Genomic DNA, 24,943 nt, shown 5'->3' on the forward strand with positions numbered 1-24,943 from the left:
GCAAGTAGAAAACATTTATTGAAGCACAGTGTCAATACATTAGTAACACTGAACAGTGGTGAGTCTATAGACCAATACATGCAAACAGAGTAGGGTGGACAGATATGTTCTGTAATGAATGATTCAGGCTTTGGCACAGACTTAGTTTGACATCTTTTGACAGAATCAGTAAGGCTATGTCCCATATAGTCCACTACTTTTGACCAGGTCCCATAGACCCTATGTACATTAAAATAAAGGCTTAATAATTAATACTGTCTAGATAAAACAGAACTAAAACACCAAATAAGTTAACACAAAACAAGACAAATGTAATCAGTCGTCAATGACTTCATCAATACATGTCATAATCCCATCTACTCATACTATGTGGATTATGAGCTAATTCTTCATCTATATATCCTGTCTGGACATTCTGTTTACTGTTGTTGTCAGCATCATTTCACCAGGTCAAATTCCTGGTTCATGTCAATGTACTTGGTGATTCTATTGTGATTCTTATCATAGCAGCCTCCTACATACAGCCCTATGAAATATCAGGGCCAAGGAATTAATGCATTTCCTCTCAATGTCACTTCTGTTTCATGTTTGTTGGGAGTGCACGTAAGTATATTGAGGTGTGACCTGCTGCTGTGCATGGTCTTTCCTTGAATCTCTTAAAGCTTTTTTTTGGGGGGGGGGTTGGCCCCCGACTGGTAACAGAGAGAAACAGGTAGAGCGAGAAAGACAATTCTTCTGTCCACTGGACAAGCAGAGTATGCCGTGGTAGTTTTGGATGGGTCTTAAAGTAACTTCCAGTGAAAATCTCACTTTTACAAGTTCATATTCCATTAACTCATACCCAAATAATGTCCTATACTCGTATTTGTGGCCAATGCATACATTTGAGAAAACAAAAACACACAAAAACCCCACCTCAAACTTATATCTGAAATACACTTCTTGCTATTTCCTCATAGAACATGACGTAATGTTGGCTCATTGGCCGAGCTCGCCAATCAGCGGTCTAGTCGCATTAATATTTTTAATGACCGGTATACGCCCACACCATTCTGTTGCTGGGGTAAGCCCACACCATTCTGTTGCTGGGGTAAGCCCACACCATTCTGTTGCTGGGGTAAGCCCACACCATTCTGTTGCTGGGGTAAGCCCACACTATTCTGTTGCTGGGGTAAGTAAGCCCACACCATTCTGTTGCTGAGGTAAGCCCACACCATTCTGTTGCTGAGGTAAGCCCACACCATTCTGTTGCTGGGGTAAGCCCACACCATTCTGTTGCTGGGGTAAGCCCACACCATTCTGTTGCTGGGGTAAGCCCACACAATGCTGTTGCTGGGGTAAGCCCACACCGTTCTGTGGCTGGGGTAAGCCCACACCATTCTGTTGCTGGGGTAGGCCCACACCATTCTGTTGCTGGGGTAAGCCCACACCATTCTGTTGCTGGGAAAGCCTACACCATTCTGTTGCTGGGGTAAGCCCACACCATTCTGTTGCTGGGGTAAGCCCACACCATTCTGTTGCTGGGGAAAGCCAACACCATTCTGTTGCTGGGGTAAGTAAGCCCACACCATTCTGTTGCTGGGGTAAGCCCACACCATTATGTTGCTGAGGTAAGCCCACACCATTCTGTTGCTGGGGTAAGTAAGCCCACACCATTCTGTTGCTGGGGTAAGCCCACACCATTCTGTTGCTGGGGTAAGCCCACACCATTCTGTTGCTGGGGTAAGCCCACACCATTCTGTTGCTGGGGTAAGCCCACACCATTCTGTTGCTGGGGTAAGCCCACACCATTCTGTTGCTGGGGTAAGCCCACACCATTCTGTTGCTGGGGTAAGCCCACACCATTCTGTTGCTGGGGTAAGTAAGCCCACACCATTCTGTTGCTGGGGTAAGTAAGCCCACACCATTCTGTTGCTGAGGTAAGCCCACACCATTCTGTTGCTGAGGTAAGCCAACACCATTCTGTTGCTGGGGTAAGCCCACACCATTCTGTTGCTGGGGTAAGCCCACACCATTCTGTTGCTGGGGTAAGCCCACACCATTCTGTTGCTGAGGTAAGCCCACACCATTCTGTTGCTGGGGTAAGCCCACACCATTCTGTTGCTGTGGTAAGCCCACACCATTCTGTTGCTGGGGTAAGCCCACACCATTCTGTTGCTGGGGTAAGCCCATACCATTCTGTTGCTGTGGTAAGCCCACACCATTCTGTTGCTGGGGTAAGCCCACACCATTCTGTTGCTGGGATAAGCCCACACCATTCTGTTGCTGGGATAAGCCCACACCATTCTGTTGCTGAAACTATTTCACTCTTATAGGTAAAAATGGCACATTAATCACGTTAGATGCATTTATTTCACCCCGGAGCAGGGTTGGGGTCAAGTTGAAGTTATTTTTTAAATAATTGAAAATAGATGCCATTATTTCATTTGAATTTGAGTTTACTTTGTAAATTGACTGAACCCAAACCCTGCCCTGGAGCCTATATAATCACAGAATGGTCCTCTCATCCTTCGGGGGGCGCCGTCTGGTCCTGGCAGGCATACGGTAGCGCAGCTCCTTCCAGAAGGGTGAGGAGAGGGGTTTGGAGTGGGAGCCTCTCCAGGTGACGGTGTGTCCTGACTGGGCCAGCAGCCGCAGGGCCTCAGGGAGGGAGTCCAGCTCCAGATCCACCTAAAACATTTACAGAATAATGTAGTGAATTTTTGGGGGTAGCCCAGACCGGGACTTGAACGGAGGTCCACCAACTGCCGACCCAACACCTTAGTTGTTACACCAAGAGATCCGAACCCCTTGACAAGATCACTAGTTCCAACTGTTCTGCCTGCAGCTATGGAACCCTGACCTGTTCACCGGACGTGCTACCTGTCCCAGACCTGCTGTCCCAGACCTGCTGGAACCCTGACCTATTCACCGGACGTGCTACCTGTCCCAGACCTGCTGTTTTCAACTCTCTAGAGACAGCAGGAGCGGTAGAGATACTCTCAAAGATCGGCTATGAAAAAGCCAACTGACACTTACTCTTGTGTTACTGACTTGTTGCACCCTCGACAACTACTATGATTATTATTATTTGACCATGCTGGTCATTTATGAACATTTAGGCCATGTGCTGTTATAATCTCCACCCGGCACAGCCAGAAGAGGACTGGCCACCCCTCATAGCCTGGTTCCTCTCTAGGTTTCTTCCTAGGTATTGGCCTTTCTAGGGAGTTTTTCCTAGCCACTGTGCTTCTACACCTGCATTGCTTGCTGTTTGGGGTTTTAGGCTGGGTTTCTGTACAGCACTTTGAGATATCAGCTGATGTAAGAAGGGCTATATAAATACATTTGATTTGATTTGACTAGGTGTTGTGTTAAGGTTGATACAATTACTAATTTAGCTGATATAGCGCTTTTCATTACAAAATAGAATCTCGAAAAAGCACTGAAAACAAACATGCACAACCAATTGCAAAAGTGGAAAAATACAAAGTGTTTCTAGTCAGCTTTGGAAAGGAAATGGAGTTGAAGCAGTTTGAAAAGAAGTTGAAGCAGTTTTAAAGAAAATGGAGTTGAAGCAGTTTGAAAAGGAAATGGAGTTGAAGCTGTTTGAAAAGGAAATGGAGTTGAAGCCGTTTGAAAAGGAAATGGAGTTGAAGCCGTTTGAAAAGAAATGGAATTGAAGCCGTTTGAAAAGAAATGAAAAGAAATGGAATTGAAGCCGTTTTAAAAGAAATGGAATTGAAGACGTTTTAAAGGAAATGGAGTTGAAGCAGTTTTAAAGGAATGGAGTTGAAGCCGTTTGAAAAGGAAATGGAGTTGAAGCCGTTTGAAAAGGAAATGGAGTTGAAGCCATTAGAAACGGAAATGGAGTTGAAGCCGTTTGAAAAGGAAATGGAGTTGAAGCAGTTTGAAGAGGAAATGGAGTTGAAGCAGTTTGAAGAGGAGTTGAAGCAGTTTGAAAAGGAAAAGGAGTTGAAGCAGTTTGAAAAGGAAAAGGAGTTGAAGCAGTTTGAAAAGGAAATGGAGTTGAAGCAGTTTGACAAGGAAATGGAGTTGAAGCAGTTTGAAAAGGAGTTGAAGCAGTTTGAAAAGGAAAAGGAGTTGAAGCAGTTTGAAAAGTAAAAGGAGTTGAAGCAGTTTAAAAGGAAATGGAGTTGAAGCAGTTTGAAAAGGAAATGGAGTTGAAGCAGTTTAAAAGGAAATGGAGTTAAAGCAGAAAGACAGCATGGCATCAGCTCCAGGTCTACCTGTTTATTTAGTTTGAAAGACAGCATGGCATCAGCTACAGGTCTATCTGTTTATTTAGTTTGAAAGACAGCATGGCATCAGCTACAGGTCTATCTGTTTATTTAGTTTGAAAGACAGCATGGCATCAGCTACAGGTCTATCTGTTTATTTAGTTTGAAAGACAGCATGGCATCAGCTCCAGGTCTATCTGTTTATTTAGTTTGAAAGACAGCATGGCATCAGCTACAGGTCTACCTGTTTATTTAGTTTGAAAGACAGCATGGCATCAGCTACAGGTCTATCTGTTTATTTAGTTTGAAAGACAGCATGGCATCAGCTACAGGTCTATCTGTTTATTTAGTTTGAAAGACAGCATGGCATCAGCTACAGGTCTATCTGTTTATTTAGTTTGAAGGACAGCATGGCATCAGCTCCAGGTCTATCTGTTTATTTAGTTTGAAAGACAGCATGGCATCAGCTACAGGTCTATCTGTTTATTTTGTATGAAAGACAGCATGGCATCAGCTCCAGGTCTATCTGTTTATTTAGTATGAAAGACAGCATGGCATCAGCTCCAGGTCTATCTGTTTATTTAGTATGAAAGACAGCATGGCATCAGCTACAGGTCTATCTGTTTATTTAGTTTGAAAGACAGCATGGCATCAGCTACAGGTCTATCTGTTTATTTAGTTTGAAAGACAGCATGGCATCAGCTACAGGTCTATCTGTTTATTTAGTATGAAAGACAGCATTGCATCAGCTACAGGTCTATCTGTTTATTTAGTTTGAAAGACAGCATGGCATCAGCTCCAGGTCTACCTGTTTATTTAGTATGAAAGACAGCATGGCATCAGCTACAGGTCTACCTGTTTATTTAGTATGAAAGACAGCATGGCATCAGCTCCAGGTCTATCTGTTTATTTAGTTTGAAAGACAGCATGGCATCAGCTACAGGTCTATCTGTTTATTTAGTTTGAAAGACAGCATGGCATCAGCTACAGGTCTATCTGTTTATTTAGTTTGAAAGACAGCATGGCATCAGCTACAGGTCTATCTGTTTATTTAGTTTGAAAGACAGCATGGCATCAGCTCCAGGTCTACCTGTTTATTTAGTATGAAAGACAGCATGGCATCAGCTACAGGTCTACCTGTTTATTTAGTTTGAAAGACAGCATGGCATCAGCTCCAGGTCTATCTGTTTATTTAGTATGAAAGACAGCATGGCATCAGCTACAGGTCTACCTGTTTATTTAGTATGAAAGACAGCATGGCATCAGCTACAGGTCTACCTGTTTATTTAGTTTGAAAGACAGCATGGCATCAGCTCCAGGTCTATCTGTTTATTTACTTTGAAAGACAGCATGGCATCAGCTCCAGGTCTATCTGTTTATTTAGTTTGAAAGACAGCATGGCATCAGCTCCAGGTCTATCTGTTTATTTAGTTTGAAAGACAGCATGGCATCAGCTACAGGTCTATCTGTTTATTTAGTTTGAAAGACAGCATGGCATCAGCTCCAGGTCTATCTGTTTATTTAGTTTGAAAGACAGCATGGCATCAGCTCCAGGTCTATCTGTTTATTTAGTATGAAAGACAGCATGGCATCAGCTCCAGGTCTATCTGTTTATTTAGTTTGAAAGACAGCATGGCATCAGCTACAGGTCTACCTGTTTATTTAGTATGAAAGACAGCATGGCATCAGCTACAGGTCTATCTGTTTATTTAGTTTGAAAGACAGCATGGCATCAGCTCCAGGTCTATCTGTTTATTTAGTATGAAAGACAGCATGGCATCAGCTCCAGGTCTATCTGTTTATTTAGTTTGAAAGACAGCATGGCATCAGCTACAGGTCTATCTGTTTATTTAGTTTGAAAGACAGCATGGCATCAGCTACAGGTCTATCTGTTTATTTAGTTTGAAAGACAGCATGGCATCAGCTCCAGGTCTATCTGTTTATTTAGTTTGAAAGACAGCATGGCATCAGCTCCAGGTCTATCTGTTTATTTAGTTTGAAAGACAGCATGGCATCAGCTACAGGTCTACCTGTTTATTTAGTATGAAAGACAGCATGGCATCAGCTACAGGTCTATCTGTTTATTTAGTTTGAAAGACAGCATGGCATCAGCTCCAGGTCTATCTGTTTATTTTGTATGAAAGACAGCATGGCATCAGCTCCAGGTCTATCTGTTTATTTAGTTTGAAAGACAGCATGGCATCAGCTCCAGGTCTATCTGTTTATTTAGTTTGAAAGACAGCATGGCATCAGCTCCAGGTCTATCTGTTTATTTAGTATGAAAGACAGCATGGCATCAGCTCCAGGTCTATCTGTTTATTTAGTTTGAAAGACAGCATGGCATCAGCTCCAGGTCTATCTGTTTATTTAGTTTGAAAGACAGCATGGCATCAGCTCCAGGTCTACCTGTTTATTTAGTTTGAAAGACAGCATGGCATCAGCTCCAGGTCTATCTGTTTATTTAGTATGAAAGACAGCATGGCATCAGCTCCAGGTCTATCTGTTTATTTAGTATGAAAGACAGCATGGCATCAGCTACAGGTCTATCTGTTTATTTAGTATGAAAGACAGCATGGCATCAGCTCCAGGTCTATCTGTTTATTTAGTTTGAAAGACAGCATGGCATCAGCTCCAGGTCTATCTGTTTATTTAGTATGAAAGACAGCATGGCATCAGCTCCAGGTCTATCTGTTTATTTTGTATGAAAGACAGCATGGCATCAGCTCCAGGTCTATCTGTTTATTTAATTTGAAAGACAGCATGGCATCAGCTCCAGGTCTATCTGTTTATTTAGTTTGAAAGACAGCATGGCATCAGCTCCAGGTCTATCTGTTTATTTAGTTTGAAAGACAGCATGGCATCAGCTACAGGTCTATCTGTTTATTTAGTTTGAAAGACAGCATGGCATCAGCTCCAGGTCTATCTGTTTATTTAGTTTGAAAGACAGCATGGCATCAGCTACAGGTCTATCTGTTTATTTAGTTTGAAAGACAGCATGGCATCAGCTACAGGTCTACCTGTTAATTTGGGAAATTCATTTGACAGGGACAGCGCACATTCACCAACGGTATTGTCCCAAATGGAACCCTATTCCCTTTATAGTGCACTACTTTAGACCAGGGCCCATAACACTATATAGGGAATAGGGTGCCATTTGGGACACACTCACAAAGCTAACTGTCGTCCATAGGCAGAACTCGTCCATAGGCATAACTACCTGGCTGTCTGGGGCTGACTCTGTCTGGATGAGGACCAGCCATGTCTGCCGTTCCACTAGTGCAGCATGGAGCCCAGTGAGCAGACTATACTGGCTGTCCTGCCCTGGGTTCAGCCCCAGGCTGCTGGGCACCAGGATCAGTCTCCGGCTCTGCTCTATACACCCCAGCACCGCCTCAGCCACCGCTGGAAACACAGAGCACATACTGTACTGATACAGATACAGGAACAGGAACGGGTACAGGAACAGATACAGGAACAGGAATAGGTACAGGAACAGATACAGGAACAGGAACAGGTACAGGAACAGGTACAGATACAGGAATGGGAACAGGTACAGGAACAGGTACAGGAACGTGTACAGGAATGGGTACGGGAACAGGTACAGGACCGGGAACAAAAATGGGAATGGGAACGGGAATGGTTACGGGTACAGGAACGGGAACAGGTACGGGAATGGATATGGGAACGGGTACAGGTACAGGAACGGGTACAGGAACAGGAACCTGTACAGGAACAGTAACCTGAACAGGAATAAGAACATGTACAGGAACAGGAACATGTACAGGAACAGGTACAGGAACGGATACAGGTACAGGTAGAGGAACAGGTAGAGGTAGAGGGACAGGAACAAGAACAGGTAGAGGGACAGGTAGAGGAACAAGAACAGGAACAGGTACAGGAACAGGTACAGGAACAAGAACAGGAACAGATACAGGAACAGGCACAGGAACAAGAACGGATACAGGTACAGGAACAAGAACAGGAACAGGTACAGGAACAAGAACAGGGATGGATACAGGAACAAGAACAAGAACAGGAACAGGAACGGATACAGGTAGAGGTAGAGGAACAGGTAGAGGAACAGGAACAGGTAGAGGTAGAGGAACGAGGTAGAGGAACAGGTAGAGGAACAGGAACAGGTAGAGGTAGAGGAACAGGTACAGGAACAGGTAGAGGTAGAGGAACAGGTAGAGGTAGAGGAACAGGAACAGGTAGAGGAACAGGTAGAGGTAGAGGAACAGGTAGAGGTAGAGGAACAGGTAGAGGTAGAGGCACAGGTAGAGGTAGAGGAACAGGTAGAGGAACAGGTAGAGGTAGAGGAACAGGAACAGGTAGAGGAACAGGTAGAGGTAGAGGAACAGGTAGAGGTAGAGGCACAGGTAGAGGTAGAGGAACAGGTACAGGTACAGGTAGAGGTAGAGGAACAGGAACAGGTAGAGGAACAGGTAGAGGTAGAGAAACAGGTAGGGGTAGAGGAACAGGTAGAGGAACAGGTAGAGGAACAGGTACAGGTAGAGGAACAGGAACAGGTAGAGGTAGAGGAACAGGTAGGGGTAGAGGAACAGGTAGAGGTAGAGGAACAGGTAGAGGTAGAGGTACAGGTACAGGTAGAGGAATAGGAACAGGTAGAGACAGAGGTAGAGGTAGAGGAACAGGTAGAGGTAGAGGTAGAGGTAGAGGAACAGGTAGAGGTAGAGGACCAGGTACAGGTAGAGGCAGAGGTAGAGGTAGAGGAACAGGTAGAGGTAGAGGAACAGGTACAGGTAGAGGAACAGGAACAGGTAGAGGAACAGGTAGAGGAACAGGTAGAGGTAGAGGAACAGGTAGAGGAACAGGATAAGGTAGAGGAACAGGTAGAGGTAGAGGAACAGGTAGAGGTAGAGAAACAGGTAGAGGCACACAGGTAGAGGAACAGGTAGAGGTAGAGGTACAGGTACAGGTAGAGGAACAGGTAGAGGTAGAGGCACACAGGTAGAGGTACAGGTGGAGGAACAAGTAGAGGTAGAGGCACAGGTAGAGGTAGAGGAACAGGTAGAGGTAGAGGAACAGGTACAGGTAGAGGAACAGGAACAGGTAGAGGAACAGGTAGAGGTAGAGGAACAGGTAGAGGTAGAGCAACAGGTAGAGGTAGAGGAACAGGTAGAGGTAGAGGAACAAGTAGAGGTAGAGGAACAGGTAGAGGTAGAGGAACAAGTAGAGGTAGAGAAACAGGTAGAGGAACAGGTAGAGGAACAGGTAGAGGTAGAGGAACAGGTAGAGGAACAGGATAAGGTAGAGGAACAGGTAGAGGTAGAGGAACAGGTAGAGGTAGAGAAACAGGTAGAGGCACACAGGTAGAGGAACAGGTAGAGGTACAGGTACAGGTACAGGTAGAGGAACAGGTAGAGGTAGAGGCACACAGGTAGAGGAACAGGTAGAGGTAGAGGACAGGTACAGGTGGAGGAACAAGTAGAGGTAGAGAAACAGGTAGAGGTAGAGGAACAGGATAAGGTAGAGGAACAGGTACAGGAACGGATACAGTTCCAGGAACAGGAAATGGTACAGGAACAGGTACAGATAAAGGAACAGAAACAGGAACAGGTACAGGTTCAAGAACAGTGCATACAAACAAACACACACACACACACACACACACACACACACACACCAGTATGAGGACAAATGTGAGGACAGTGGACTGACTCACCCTCCCCAGGGAGCACGTCACGGTCGTAGAGACACAGGCTGTAACCATACTCCTCTTCCAGCACCTCCTCCACCTGACGCCTGTCCTCCTCACTGACACCTGATTCTGTGTCACTCTTATAACACAGCACATAGGCATCGTAACGCTTCCCATCTGAAACACACCATTCAGACAAGTTAGAACACAGCACATAGACAATGTAACACAGCACATAGGCATTATAACACAGCACATAGGCATTATAACACAGCACATATGCATTATAACACAGCACATAGGCATCGTAACGCTTCCCATCTGAAACACACCATTCAGACAAGTTAGAACACAGCACATAGACAATGTAACACAGCACATAGGCATTATAACACAGCACATAGGCATTATAACACAGCACATATGCATTATAACACAGCACATAGGCATCGTAACGCTTCCCATCTGAAACACACCATTCAGACAAGTTAGAACACAGCACATAGACAATGTAACACAGCACATAGGCATTATAACACAGCACATAGGCATTATAACACAGCACATATGCATTATAACACAGCACATAGGCATCGTAACGCTTCCCATCTGAAACACACCATTCAGACAAGTTAGAACACAGCACATAGACAATGTAACACAGCACATAGGCATTATAACACAGCACATAGGCATTATAACACAGGACATAGGCATCGTAACGCTTCCCATCTGAAACACACCATTCAGACAAGTTAGAACACAGCACATAGGCATTATAACACAGCAGATAGGCATTATAACACAGGACATAGGCGTTGTTACACATCCCATCTGAAACTAACACAATTCATCCAAATCATGTGGTGAAACACGATCTACAACGAGACTGTTTGCATGGGACATTGGCATGTTAGGTGTTATTCTCACCAGAGACGTTGTGATGATGCCAACCCAGATCATCTCTGAGAAATAGAATGATGTCCACCTTCAGCTTGACATAGACAACAGTCACCACCACCACCGTCACGGCAAAGACCCCCAGTATACCCAGCACCAGGAAGTGGAACTGGGGTGGACCTAAAGGGTGACATGAAATACACACACACACACACACACACACACACACACACACACACACACACACACACACACACACACACACACACACACACACACACACACACACACACACACACACACATACACACACACAAAAATAAACCTGATAATATCAAACAGCTGTTACTGTACAGTGGAAAGAGAAACTGGAGAGAGAAAAAAATCACAGAAAATCATCCTAATTTCACACAGAAGTGATGATAATCTCTTCTTGATTAAATGTCATGTTAACCTAAGAGCAGAATAGATAATAATCTCTTCTTGATTAAATGCCATGGTAACCTAAGAGCAGAATAGATAATAATCTCTTCTTGATTAAATGTCATGGTAACCTAAGAGCAGAATAGATAATAATCTCTTCTTGATTAAATGTCATGGTAACCTAAGAGCAGAATAGATAATAATCTCTTCTTGATTAAATGTCATGGTAACCTAAGAGCAGAAGAGAGGGTTCTGTGAAATGACCAGTAGAGTTTGATAAAGGCAGACTCTGTAATATTTTTAATGATTGGAAAGCTAAGATGTCCCTTGGGGCGGCAGCGTAGCCTAGTGGTTCGAGTGTTGGACTAGTAACCGAAAGGTTGCAAGATCAAATCCTTGAGCTGACAAGGTACAAATCTGTCATTCCGCCCCTGAACAAGGCAGTTAACCCACTGTTCCTAGGCCGTCATTGAAAATATGAATTTGTTCTTAACTGACTTGCCTAGTTAAATAAAGGTCAAATAAAAATGTAAGAGGCTGCTTGACTTACTCTTCTGTTGGAAGATGATGGAGACGTTGGAGTTCCTAGATGGAGACTCCACTTGACAGGTGTATCTGTTCCTCAGCTGCTCCTCTGACACCTGCCTGATCACCAGCAATGCCTGGTGATGGCCATTCTCTCTGGAGAAAACAGTCAAGTGTGTTGTGTTAAGTGATTTGAAATAGTATTTGAACCCAGGTCTGTTCTGTAGTGAGTGTACATGCTCACTCTGAAGTGTTATAAAACACTGGTAGGGTCTCCTGGTTCTCCTCCACAAAAGATCTGTTTTCCAACCATTGTAAGAGGTCAGTTTCAGAGGACAGGACAGCCATGCAGACCACCACCACAGTGGATCCTGGAGGAAACACACAACATTCACTAACACTTTGCTAACTACCTCTCTCAAAGAGTGCAGTGTATAAAGTCAGACAATCTCAGCCACTCCCTGTCACCAAAGGAGTACCCCAAGGCTCAATCCTAGGCCCCACGCTCTTCTCAATTTACATCAACAACATAGCTCAGGCAGTAAGAAGCTCTCTCATCCATTTATATGCAGATGATACAGTCTTATACTCAGTTGGCCCCTCCCCGGATTTTGTGTTAAATGCTCTACAACAAAGCTTTCTTAGTGTCCAACAATCTTTCTCTACCCTTAACCTTGTTCTGAACACCTCCAAAACAAAGGTCATGTGGTTTGGTAAGAAGAATGCCCCTCTCCCCACAGGTGTGATTACTACCTCAGAGGGTTTAGAGCAGGAGGTAGTTACCTCATACAAGTACTTGGGAGTATGGCTAGACGGTGCACTGTCCTTCTCTCAGCATATATCAAAGCTGCAGGCTAAAGTTAAATCTAGACATGGTTTCCTCTATCGTAATCGCTCCTCGTTCACCCCAGCTGCCAAACTAACCCTGATTCAGATGACCATCCTACCCATGCTAGATTACGGAGACATAATTTATAGATCGGCAGGTAAGGGTGCTCTCGAGCGGCTAGATGTTCTGTACCATTCGGCCATCAGATTTGCCACCAATGCTCCTTATTGAACACATCACTTCACTCTATACTCCTCTGTAAACTGGTCATCTCTGTATACCCGTCGCAAGACCCACTGGTTGATGCTTATTTATAGAACCCTCTTAGGCATCACTTCCCCCTATCTGAGATATATACTGCAGCCCTCATCCTCCACATACAACACCCGTTCTGCCAGTCACATTCTGTTAAAGGTCCCCAAAGCACACACATCCCTGGGTCGCTTGTCTTCTCAGTTCACTGCAGCTAGCGACTGTAACGAGCTGCAACAAACAATCAAACTGGACTGTTTAATCTCAATCTCTTCATTCAAAGACTCAATCATGGACACTCTTACTGACAGTTGTGGCTGTTTAGCGTGATGTATTGTTGTGTCTACCTTTGTGCTGTTGTCTGTGCCCAATAATGTTTGTACCATGTTTTGTGCTGCTACGAAGTTGTGTTGCTACCATGTTGTTGTCATGTTGTGTTGCTACCATGCTGTGTTGTCATGTGTTGCTGCCTTGCTATGTTGTTGTCTTTAGGTCTCTCTTTATGTAGTGTTGTGTTGTCATGATGCGTGTTTTGTCCTAAATGTATATTTTATTTTTATTTTTAATCCCAGCCCCCTTCCCTGCAGAAGTCCTTTTGCCTTTTGTTAGGCCGCCATTGTAAATAAGAATTTGTTCTTAACTGACTTGCCTAGTGAAATAAATCAAATAAAATACTTAGGGCAGGGATGGGGGTGGAGGCCACAAGTAATCTGAACTCATCATGAGGGGCCGCAGATAAATGTTTTACATTTTACACATTTTGACATGGTGTGTAGAGAAGATGTTGCTGTTTTAAAGCTAGTTTGCTACAATTCTACACATTTAGCAGAAGATTTAGCAATTTTATTACTCATTTTATGCACTTTTTTGTTTTAGAGTTAATTTTGTGCAATTTTACAAATTTTGCAAGCTAATGTTCTACAATACTACACATTTTTCCGTAGCATGATTACTACGTTTAGATAAGATAGCTGGCCACGAGCCTAACCTACCAATATAAAATATGATAGCTGGCCACTAGCCTAACCTACCAATATAAAATATGATAGCTGGCCACTAGCCTAACCTACCAATATAAAATATGATAGCTGACCACTAGCCTAACCTACCAATATAAAATATGATAGCTGGCCACTAGCCTAACCTACCAATATAAAATATGATAGCTGGCCACTAGCCTAACCTACCAATATAAAATATGATAGCTGGCCACTAGCCTAACCTATCAATATAAAATATGATAGCTGACCACTAGCCTAACCTACCAATATAAAATATGATAGCTGACAACTAGCCTAAACTACCAATATAAAATATGATAGCTGGCCACTAGCCTAACCTACCAATATAAAATATGATAGCTGACCACTAGCCTAACCTACCAATATAAAATATGATAGCTGACCACTAGCCTAACCTACCAATATAAAATATGATAGCTGGCCACTAGCCTAACCTACCAATATAAAATATGATAGCTGGCCACTAGCCTAACCTACCAATATAAAATATGATAGCTGGCCACTAGCCTAACCTATCAATATAAAATATGATAGCTGACCACTAGCCTAACCTACCAATATAAAATATGATAGCTGACAACTAGCCTAAACTACCAATATAAAATATGATAGCTGGCCACTAGCCTAACCTACCAATATAAAATATGATAGCTGACCACTAGCCTAACCTACCAATATAAAATATGATAGCTGACCACTAGCCTAACCTACCAATATAAAATATGATAGCTGGCCACTAGCCTAACCTACCAATATAAAATATGATAGCTGGCCACTAGCCTAACCTACCAATATAAAATATGATAGCTGGCCACTAGCCTAACCTACCAATATAAAATATGATAGCTGACCACTAGCCTAACCTACCAATATAAAATATGATAGCTGACCACTAGCCTAACCTACCAATATAAAATATGATAGCTGACCACTTGCCTAACCTACCAATATAAAATATGATAGCTGACCACTAGCCTAACCTACCAATATAAAATATGATAGCTGGCCACTAGCCTAACCTACCAATATAAAATATGATAGCTGGCCACTAGCCTAACCTACCAATATAAAATATGATAGCTGGCCACTAGCCTAACCTACCAATATAAAATATGATAGCTGGCCACTAGCCTAACCTACCAATATAAAATATGATAGCTGGCCACTAGCCTAACCTACCAATATAAAATATGATAGCTGGCCACTAGCCTAACCTACCAATATAAAATATGATAGCTGACCACTAGCCTAACCTACCAATATAAAATATGATAGCTAATCACTAGCCTAACCTACCAATATAAAATATGATAGCTGGCCACTAGCCTAACCTACCAATATAAAATATGATAGCTAATCACTAGCCTAACCTACCAATATAAAATATGATAGCTGGCCACTAGCCTAACCTACCAATATAAAATATGATAGCTGACCACTAGCCTAACCTACCAATATAAAATATGATAGCTAATCACTAGCCTAACCTACCAATATAAAATATGATAGCTAATCACTAGCCTAACCTACCAATATAAAATATGATAGCTGACATGGCTAATTGAGTGACTGACATAACAATAGAAAAACAATTTAGAAATTGCACCTTGTGTATTCTGCTGTTCTACCTCGCAACAGTAAGTTGAGAAGTTGAGACCACGTGACAATTCAGACACTAATTGACACCCATACAGATAAGTAGAGAGGAACTCACCCATATCTACATTAATAACCTCCCCATCCTGAGGTTTGATGATCTTTGGCATAACCTGGGAACTTCCTGCACAATACAATAATATCACTGTAGTCAAAACACAAATATCACTGTAGTTACTAAAACACAAATATCACTGTAGTCAAAACAGAAATATCACTGTAGCTGAAACAGAAATATCACTGTAGCTGAAACAGAAATATCACTGTAGCTAATACCAAATATCACTATGGTTAAAACAGAAATATCACTGTAGCTGAAACAGAAATATCACTGTAGCTGAAACAGAAATATCACTGTAGCTGACACAGAAATATCACTGTAGCTAATACCAAATATCACTATGGTTAGAACAGAAATATCACTGTAGCTAATAACAAATATCACTATGGTTAAAACAGAAATATCACTGTAGCTGACACAGAAATATCACTGTAGCTAATACCAAATATCACTATGGTTAAAACAGAAATATCACTGTAGCTGAAACAGAAATATCACTGTAGCTGAAACAGAAATATCACTGTAGCTGAAACAGAAATATCACTGTAGCTGAAACAGAAATATCGCTGTAGCTGAAACAGAAATATCCCTGTAGCTAATACCAAATATCACTATAGTTAAAACAGAAATATCACTGTAGCTGACACAGAAATATCACTGTAGCTGAAACAGAAATATCACTGTAGCTAATACCAAATATCACTATAGTTAAAACAGAAATATCACTGTAGCTGACACAGAAATATCACTGTAGCTGAAACAGAAATATCACTGTAGCTAATACCAAATATCACTATGGTTAAAACAGAAATATCACTGTAGCTGACACAGAAATATCACTGTAGCTGAAACAGAAATATCACTGTAGCTGACACAGAAATATCACTGTAGCTGACACAGAAATATCACTATAGTTAAAACAGAAATATCACTGTAGCTGACACAGAAATATCACTGTAGCTGACACAGAAATATCACTGTAGCTGACACAGAAATATCACTGTAGCTGACACAGAAATATCACTGTAGCTGACACAGAAATATCACTATAGTTAAAACAGAAATATCACTGTAGCTGACAGAAATATCACTGTAGCTGACACAGAAATATCACTATAGTTAAAACAGAAATATCACTGTAGCTGACACAGAAATATCACTGTAGCTGACACAGAAATATCACTGTAGCTAATACCAAATATCACTATAGTTAAAACAGAAATATCACTGTAGCTCAAACACAAACATGAATGTAGTTAAAAGGAAACTCTTTCTATAAATTGTTTTAATCAGAATAAAGCATCAATATGGACAAAAGTTACAGATCCTTGTTCTTGCATTATAGCTTTCCGCTATAGCCTAGGTTCAGATCCACCAAACATGAAATACATCTTAACTAACAAATACATTTCAAGGTATCTTTGCAAAAGGTCAGAAGCTCCAAAACCATACAGCAGGGTTGGGGTCAATTCCAGTCGATTCAGGAAGTACACTGAAATTCTAATTCTCTTCAATTCTTTTCAATTAATAAACATTTCAAATTGGAATTGGATTTACTTTCTGACTTGACTGGAATTGAAATGTAATTAATCCCAACCCTGATATCCAGTACTGTCCAGTAACTTCTTACCTTTAACGGTCCGCTCCATGGTTCTGGACAAGGTAAACACCTGTCCATCATGGAGGTTTGAGTTGTATGTGTAGTATGAAGTGCAGGTATAGTAACCACTGTCATTTTCAGAAGCACTCATCAGGTATCCATCGCCAAAGTCAGAGGGTAACTCTGTGTCACAGTTCTACAATGCATTAATCAAGACACAGGTAAGACACATATAATACACAGGCAATAGCAGGTAATAAACAGGCAATAATAAGCAATAAACAGGCAATAACAGGTAATAAACTGGCAATAACAGGTAAGACACATAATACACAGGCAATAAAAGGCAATAACAGGCAATAACAGGTAATAACAGGTAATAAACAGGCAATAACAGGTAATAACAGGTAATAAACTGGCAATAACAGGTAAGACACATATAATACACAGGGAGTTTTTCCTAGCCACCATGCTTCTACATGTGCATTGCTTGCTTCCTGGGGTTTTAGACTGGGTTTCTGTATAAGCACTTTGTCACAAAGTACACTGAAAGTCACACTGATGTAAAAAGGACTTTACAAATAAATGTGATTAATAAACAGGTAATCAACTGGTAATAAATAGGTAATACAACGCCAGTGTCTATTGATGCTAATCACAAAACTGAGAGTTGTTTTTGCTGCACCATCCATGACTGGTGAACTAAAACGTTGATGCTGGTCCCTATGCTAGCTAGGACACCCACTCAGGCTAGGGGAAAAACATGAAATAACAGGAAATACCCTGTGGCTTTTGGTCTAGTGGAAAAAAAATCACAATCAACAGAGTATTCAATAGTACCTTGCCAACGGCTAGAGGGAAAACACACCTCTTCAAGCAGATGTCTTTAGTTTTAGCCAAAGGCAAGTAAGAAGAACTAGTGGAAACTCAACATCACTGGATATTTACTACTACTTTGTCAACTGCTGGGGGATGGGGGGGCAAAGAAAAGAAGAAGTCATACCTTGTACCACGTATAATTATGTTTTGTGAAGTTTTGTGCGATGCTGTCTGACGTGCAGGTTAACTTTTCACAGGACTGTCTCAGATAGCAAGTGGATTCATACACATCCATATCTGTGTAACACTGGCCAGAGAACACTGTGATGTTAAACCACGCTGTTCTCAGGGGCTGGCCACTGGCATCGCTGCAACAGTCCAGACAGAGATATGACCATTAATCAACCAATCAATCAATCAAACCATCAACCATTCAATCAGTCAATGAATCAATGCATCAACAGAATGACGCATAAAATACATCAGAGGGAAGGAGAAGACAGTTGAAGAACAAAAGTATGATTGATAAAATGGACAATAAAAGGCCAACTAGATTTGTAAGAGACAGACACTTACAGTAGAGAGCAGGAGTAGGACCCTGTTGGTTGGGACAGACACTTACAGTAGAGAGCAGGAGTAGGACCCTGTTGGTTGGGACAGACACTTACAGTAGAGAGCAGGAGTAGGACCCCTGTTGGTTGGGACAGACACTTACAGTAGAGAGCAGGAGTAGGACCCTGTTGGTTGGGACAGACACTTACAGTAGAGAGCAGGAGTAGGACCCTGTTGGTTGGGACAGACACTTACAGTAGAGAGCAGGAGTAGGACCCTGTTGGTTGGGACAGACACTTACAGTAGAGAGCAGGAGTAGGACCCCTGTTGGTTGGGACAGACACTTACAGTAGAGAGCAGGAGTAGGACCCTGTTGGTTGGGACAGACACTTACAGTAGAGAGCAGGAGTAGGACCCTGTTGGTTGGGACAGACACTTACAGTAGAGAGCAGGAGTAGGACCCTGTTGGTTGGGACAGACACTTACAGTAGAGAGCAGGAGTAGGACCCCTGTTGGTTGGGACAGACACTTACAGTAGAGAGCAGGAGTAGGACCCTGTTGGTTGGGACAGACACTTACAGTAGAGAGCAGGAGTAGGACCCTGTTGGTTGGGACAGACACTTACAGTAGAGAGCAGGAGTAGGACCCTGTTGGTTGGGACAGACACTTACAGTAGAGAGCAGGAGTAGGACCCTGTTGGTTGGGACAGACACTTACAGTAGAGAGCAGGAGTAGGACCCTGTTGGTTGGGACAGACACTTACAGTAGAGAGCAGGAGTAGGACCCTGTTGGTTGGGACAGACACTTACAGTAGAGAGCAGGAGTAGGACCCTGTTGGTTGGGACAGACACTTACAGTAGAGAGCAGGAGTAGGACCCCTGTTGGTTGGGACAGACACTTACAGTAGAGAGCAGGAGTAGGACCCTGTTGGTTGGGACAGACACTTACAGTAGAGAGCAGGAGTAGGACCCTGTTGGTTGGGACAGACACTTACAGTAGAGAGCAGGAGTAGGACCCTGTTGGTTGGGACAGACACTTACAGTAGAGAGCAGGAGTAGGACCCTGTTGGTTGGGACAGACACTTACAGTAGAGAGCAGGAGTAGGACCCTGTTGGTTGGGACAGACACTTACAGTAGAGAGCAGGAGTAGGACCCTGTTGGTTGGGACAGACACTTACAGTAGAGAGCAGGAGTAGGACCCTGTTGGTTGGGACAGACACTTACAGTAGAGAGCAGGAGTAGGACCCTGTTGGTTGGGACAGACACTTACAGTAGAGAGCAGGAGTAGGACCCTGTTGGTTGGGACAGACACTTACAGTAGAGAGCAGGAGTAGGACCCTGTTGGTTGGGACAGACACTTACAGTAGAGAGCAGGAGTAGGACCCTGTTGGTTGGGACAGACACTTACAGTAGAGAGCAGGAGTAGGACCCCTGTTGGTTGGGACAGACACTTACAGTAGAGAGCAGGAGTAGGACCCTGTTGGTTGGGACAGACACTTACAGTAGAGAGCAGGAGTAGGACCCTGTTGGTTGGGACAGACACTTACAGTAGAGAGCAGGAGTAGGACCCTGTTGGTTGGGACAGACACTTACAGTAGAGAGCAGGAGTAGGACCCCTGTTGGTTGGGACAGACACTTACAGTAGAGAGCAGGAGTAGGACCCTGTTGGTTGGGACAGACACTTACAGTAGAGAGCAGGAGTAGGACCCTGTTGGTTGGGACAGACACTTACAGTAGAGAGCAGGAGTAGGACCCCTGTTGGTTGGGACAGACACTTACAGTAGAGAGCAGGAGTAGGACCCTGTTGGTTGGGACAGACACTTACAGTAGAGAGCAGGAGTAGGACCCTGTTGGTTGGGACAGACACTTACAGTAGAGAGCAGGAGTAGGACCCTGTTGGTTGGGACAGACACTTACAGTAGAGAGCAGGAGTAGGACCCTGTTGGTTGGGACAGACACTTACAGTAGAGAGCAGGAGTAGGACCCTGTTGGTTGGGACAGACACTTACAGTAGAGAGCAGGAGTAGGACCCTGTTGGTTGGGACAGACACTTACAGTAGAGAGCAGGAGTAGGACCCTGTTGGTTGGGACAGACACTTACAGTAGAGAGCAGGAGTAGGACCCTGTTGGTTGGGACAGACACTTACAGTAGAGAGCAGGAGTAGGACCCTGTTGGTTGGGACAGACACTTACAGTAGAGAGCAGGAGTAGGACCCTGTTGGTTGGGACAGACACTTACAGTAGAGAGCAGGAGTAGGACCCTGTTGGTTGGGACAGACACTTACAGTAGAGAGCAGGAGTAGGACCCCTGTTGGTTGGGACAGACACTTACAGTAGAGAGCAGGAGTAGGACCCTGTTGGTTGGGACAGACACTTACAGTAGAGAGCAGGAGTAGGACCCTGTTGGTTGGGACAGACACTTACAGTAGAGAGCAGGAGTAGGACCCTGTTGGTTGGGACAGACACTTACAGTAGAGAGCAGGAGTAGGACCCTGTTGGTTGGGACAGACACTTACAGTAGAGAGCAGGAGTAGGACCCTGTTGGTTGGGACAGACACTTACAGTAGAGAGCAGGAGTAGGACCCTGTTGGTTGGGACAGACACTTACAGTAGAGAGCAGGAGTAGGACCCTGTTGGTTGGGACAGACACTTACAGTAGAGAGCAGGAGTAGGACCCTGTTGGTTGGGACAGACACTTACAGTAGAGAGCAGGAGTAGGACCCTGTTGGTTGGGACAGACACTTACAGTAGAGAGCAGGAGTAGGACCCTGTTGGTTGGGACAGACACTTACAGTAGAGAGCAGGAGTAGGACCCTGTTGGTTGGGACAGACACTTACAGTAGAGAGCAGGAGTAGGACCCTGTTGGTTGGGACAGACACTTACAGTAGAGAGCAGGAGTAGGACCCTGTTGGTTGGGACAGACACTTACAGTAGAGAGCAGGAGTAGGACCCTGTTGGTTGGGACAGACACTTACAGTAGAGAGCAGGAGTAGGACCCTGTTGGTTGGGACAGACACTTACAGTAGAGAGCAGGAGTAGGACCCTGTTGGTTGGGACAGACACTTACAGTAGAGAGCAGGAGTAGGACCCTGTTGGTTGGGACAGACACTTACAGTAGAGAGCAGGAGTAGGACCCCTGTTGGTTGGGACAGACACTTACAGTAGAGAGCAGGAGTAGGACCCTGTTGGTTGGGACAGACACTTACAGTAGAGAGCAGGAGTAGGACCCTGTTGGTTGGGACAGACACTTACAGTAGAGAGCAGGAGTAGGACCCTGTTGGTTGGGACAGACACTTACAGTAGAGAGCAGGAGTAGGACCCTGTTGGTTGGGACAGACACTTACAGTAGAGAGCAGGAGTAGGACCCTGTTGGTTGGGACAGACACTTACAGTAGAGAGCAGGAGTAGGACCCTGTTGGTTGGGACAGACACTTACAGTAGAGAGCAGGAGTAGGACCCTGTTGGTTGGGACAGACACTTACAGTAGAGAGCAGGAGTAGGACCCTGTTGGTTGGGACAGACACTTACAGTAGAGAGCAGGAGTAGGACCCTGTTGGTTGGGACAGACACTTACAGTAGAGAGCAGGAGTAGGACCCTGTTGGTTGGGACAGACACTTACAGTAGAGAGCAGGAGTAGGACCCTGTTGGTTGGGACAGACACTTACAGTAGAGAGCAGGAGTAGGACCCTGTTGGTTGGGACAGACACTTACAGTAGAGAGCAGGAGTAGGACCCTGTTGGTTGGGACAGACACTTACAGTAGAGAGCAGGAGTAGGACCCTGTTGGTTGGGACAGACACTTACAGTAGAGAGCAGGAGTAGGACCCCTGTTGGTTGGGACAGACACTTACAGTAGAGAGCAGGAGTAGGACCCTGTTGGTTGGGACAGACACTTACAGTAGAGAGCAGGAGTAGGACCCTGTTGGTTGGGACAGACACTTACAGTAGAGAGCAGGAGTAGGACCCTGTTGGTTGGGACAGACACTTACAGTAGAGAGCAGGAGTAGGACCCTGTTGGTTGGGACAGACACTTACAGTAGAGAGCAGGAGTAGGACCCTGTTGGTTGGGACAGACACTTACAGTAGAGAGCAGGAGTAGGACCCTGTTGGTTGGGACAGACACTTACAGTAGAGAGCAGGAGTAGGACCCTGTTGGTTGGGACAGACACTTACAGTAGAGAGCAGGAGTAGGACCCTGTTGGTTGGGACAGACACTTACAGTAGAGAGCAGGAGTAGGACCCTGTTGGTTGGGACAGACACTTACAGTAGAGAGCAGGAGTAGGACCCTGTTGGTTGGGACAGACACTTACAGTAGAGAGCAGGAGTAGGACCCTGTTGGTTGGGACAGACACTTACAGTAGAGAGCAGGAGTAGGACCCTGTTGGTTGGGACAGACACTTACAGTAGAGAGCAGGAGTAGGACCCTGTTGGTTGGGACAGACACTTACAGTAGAGAGCAGGAGTAGGACCCTGTTGGTTGGGACAGACACTTACAGTAGAGAGCAGGAGTAGGACCCTGTTGGTTGGGACAGACACTTACAGTAGAGAGCAGGAGTAGGACCCTGTTGGTTGGGACAGACACTTACAGTAGAGAGCAGGAGTAGGACCCCTGTTGGTTGGGAGAGACCCTCAGGATGACGAGAGTGTTTTCAGACCTCCACACCGCAGGCTCCTGAAGCTCCCCAGGGCCAGAGTGGTTGCTCCATACCAGGGTCAGGTTGCCCTCCCTGTGCCCTGCCATGGTGGTCTGCAGTGGGCACTGGAGCACTGCCATCTCTCCCTCCCGGACATGAACAGGAGGTTGGACACACGACTTACATGGAGATGGAGGAGAGTCACATGACGTACAGCCTCCTCTGACCAGCTCTGTGGGAAGAACATCCAAGATAGACCGTCTCAGTGGAGGATGGAGGGCACCCTATTCCCTAACAGACCTTTGGCACTACTTTTGACCAGGGTCCATGGCACCCTATTCCCTATATAGTGCACTACATTTGACCAGTATCCATGGCACCCTATTCCCTATATAGTGCACTACTTTAGATCAGGGCTTCCCGTTGGGCTAGGGTTAAGAGTAGTGCACTATGTAGGGTAGCCTAAATGTACTTGATCAAATATTTTATGCGGTACAAATAAACATTTTACACCGACCTTAAAATTGTTATAGGGTGCTCAATAGGACAACAATTAGCGATGAAAGGTTTGTTGTATGACTGGTCTTTTTGGTTGGTTATCAGCAGTTTCTAGGGCAGGATACTCATCATGTGTAACTTCTAAAACATGTTGTAACCTGCTCATTCTAACAGACCTTTGGTTGCAGAGAGGATGAGGAACGTAAACAGTGGGGTCATCTTCATCATGTTCTTAATTCACACACAGACAAACACACAAACACACACAGACAAAACACACAAACACACACAGACAAAACACACAAACACACACAGACAAAACACACAAACACACACAGAGAGAAAGTCAGTGGGGGAAAAGCCCCCTGAACCACAAGTCATAACAAATATATTGGAAAAAAATGACAGCAGAGAAACTTAGAACTTTTCATGAAAGTGAAATATAAACAGGTACTATCAGATCAACATAATAGTACTATGTTATAGCAGGCTGCATGACTATAGATAGAATAAGAATAACCTACAATACAACAACATTCAGTAAAGGAATTAATAACTTACTCAGCTGTGAGTGTGGAGGTAAATTCCAAGATGATATTGTGTGTTTTCGCAGACCATTAACAGAAACTGAGGAAATGCTTTCTGTTCTAAGCTACTTCCCTTTAAACTTCAGGATAGCAGTTTCGTTCTCGGTAGGAACTGGAATTTCCATATTAATATATTATATTTCACATGGCTCCTCCTATAATCTATAGTCAAATTGACCGAGTGAATACAGCTATTGACTCAGTTTAGTGGCCTAGTTGTATGCTACCCACTGATGAAGACTTAGCCCACTGACTAGATGTCAAAGTGAAACTTTGTGATTCTAGTGCCATTGCAGGTGCTATATGCAGATGTGACAAGGCGTGACATAATACTTGTGATTTCCCAGAAATCCTGGTGTATCTAAGATATTGGCGCCACCTTCTTTCTGTGTGTGGGGAGAGCAGACCGCGACACTAGCTAGGTGTACGTCGGATTGGCGACAGATTTTCATGATAATATTGAAAAAATCCGCATAAAGAAAATATGCGCACTTCCCCACCAGTGGTGTTTCCGCTAAACTGACTTGTTTAGAATAAAAATCAGCATGTAATGACGTAGTGCACACAAAATGTTGTTTTTCCTTCAAATTTGAAGGTTCCGAATAAAATCTAGAGTTCAATCTGTTTGCATCGCATTTTCAACTCTACCAATAGTTTCTCCAAAAACTTGCATAAAATAGCAAATGTGCCTAGTCCGTTCT

The 24,943-nt window shown here is 44.0% G+C and overlaps 1 protein-coding gene across 1 annotated transcript; it reads right to left on the minus strand.

Moving 5' to 3' along the window:
• Positions 1-1,922: 1,922 nt before the first annotated feature.
• Positions 1,923-24,853, minus strand: LOC106594224 (interleukin-18 receptor 1). Its single transcript, XM_045698281.1, has 12 exons — positions 24,217-24,853; positions 23,832-23,886; positions 23,110-23,389; positions 18,154-18,337; positions 17,181-17,346; positions 15,548-15,613; positions 11,975-12,101; positions 11,756-11,886; positions 10,813-10,962; positions 9,907-10,059; positions 7,438-7,622; positions 1,923-2,670 (listed from the first exon to the last, which is right to left on the minus strand). Exons 2-12 carry the CDS (start codon positions 23,881-23,883, stop codon positions 2,488-2,490), a joined length of 1,677 nt encoding a protein of 558 aa, XP_045554237.1. The 5' UTR covers positions 23,884-23,886; positions 24,217-24,853; the 3' UTR covers positions 1,923-2,487.
• Positions 24,854-24,943: the final 90 nt, after the last annotated feature.

Source organism: Salmo salar, chromosome ssa16, assembly GCF_905237065.1.
Source record: "Salmo salar chromosome ssa16, Ssal_v3.1, whole genome shotgun sequence".
In the NCBI taxonomy this organism is placed as follows: Eukaryota; Metazoa; Chordata; class Actinopteri; order Salmoniformes; family Salmonidae; genus Salmo; species Salmo salar.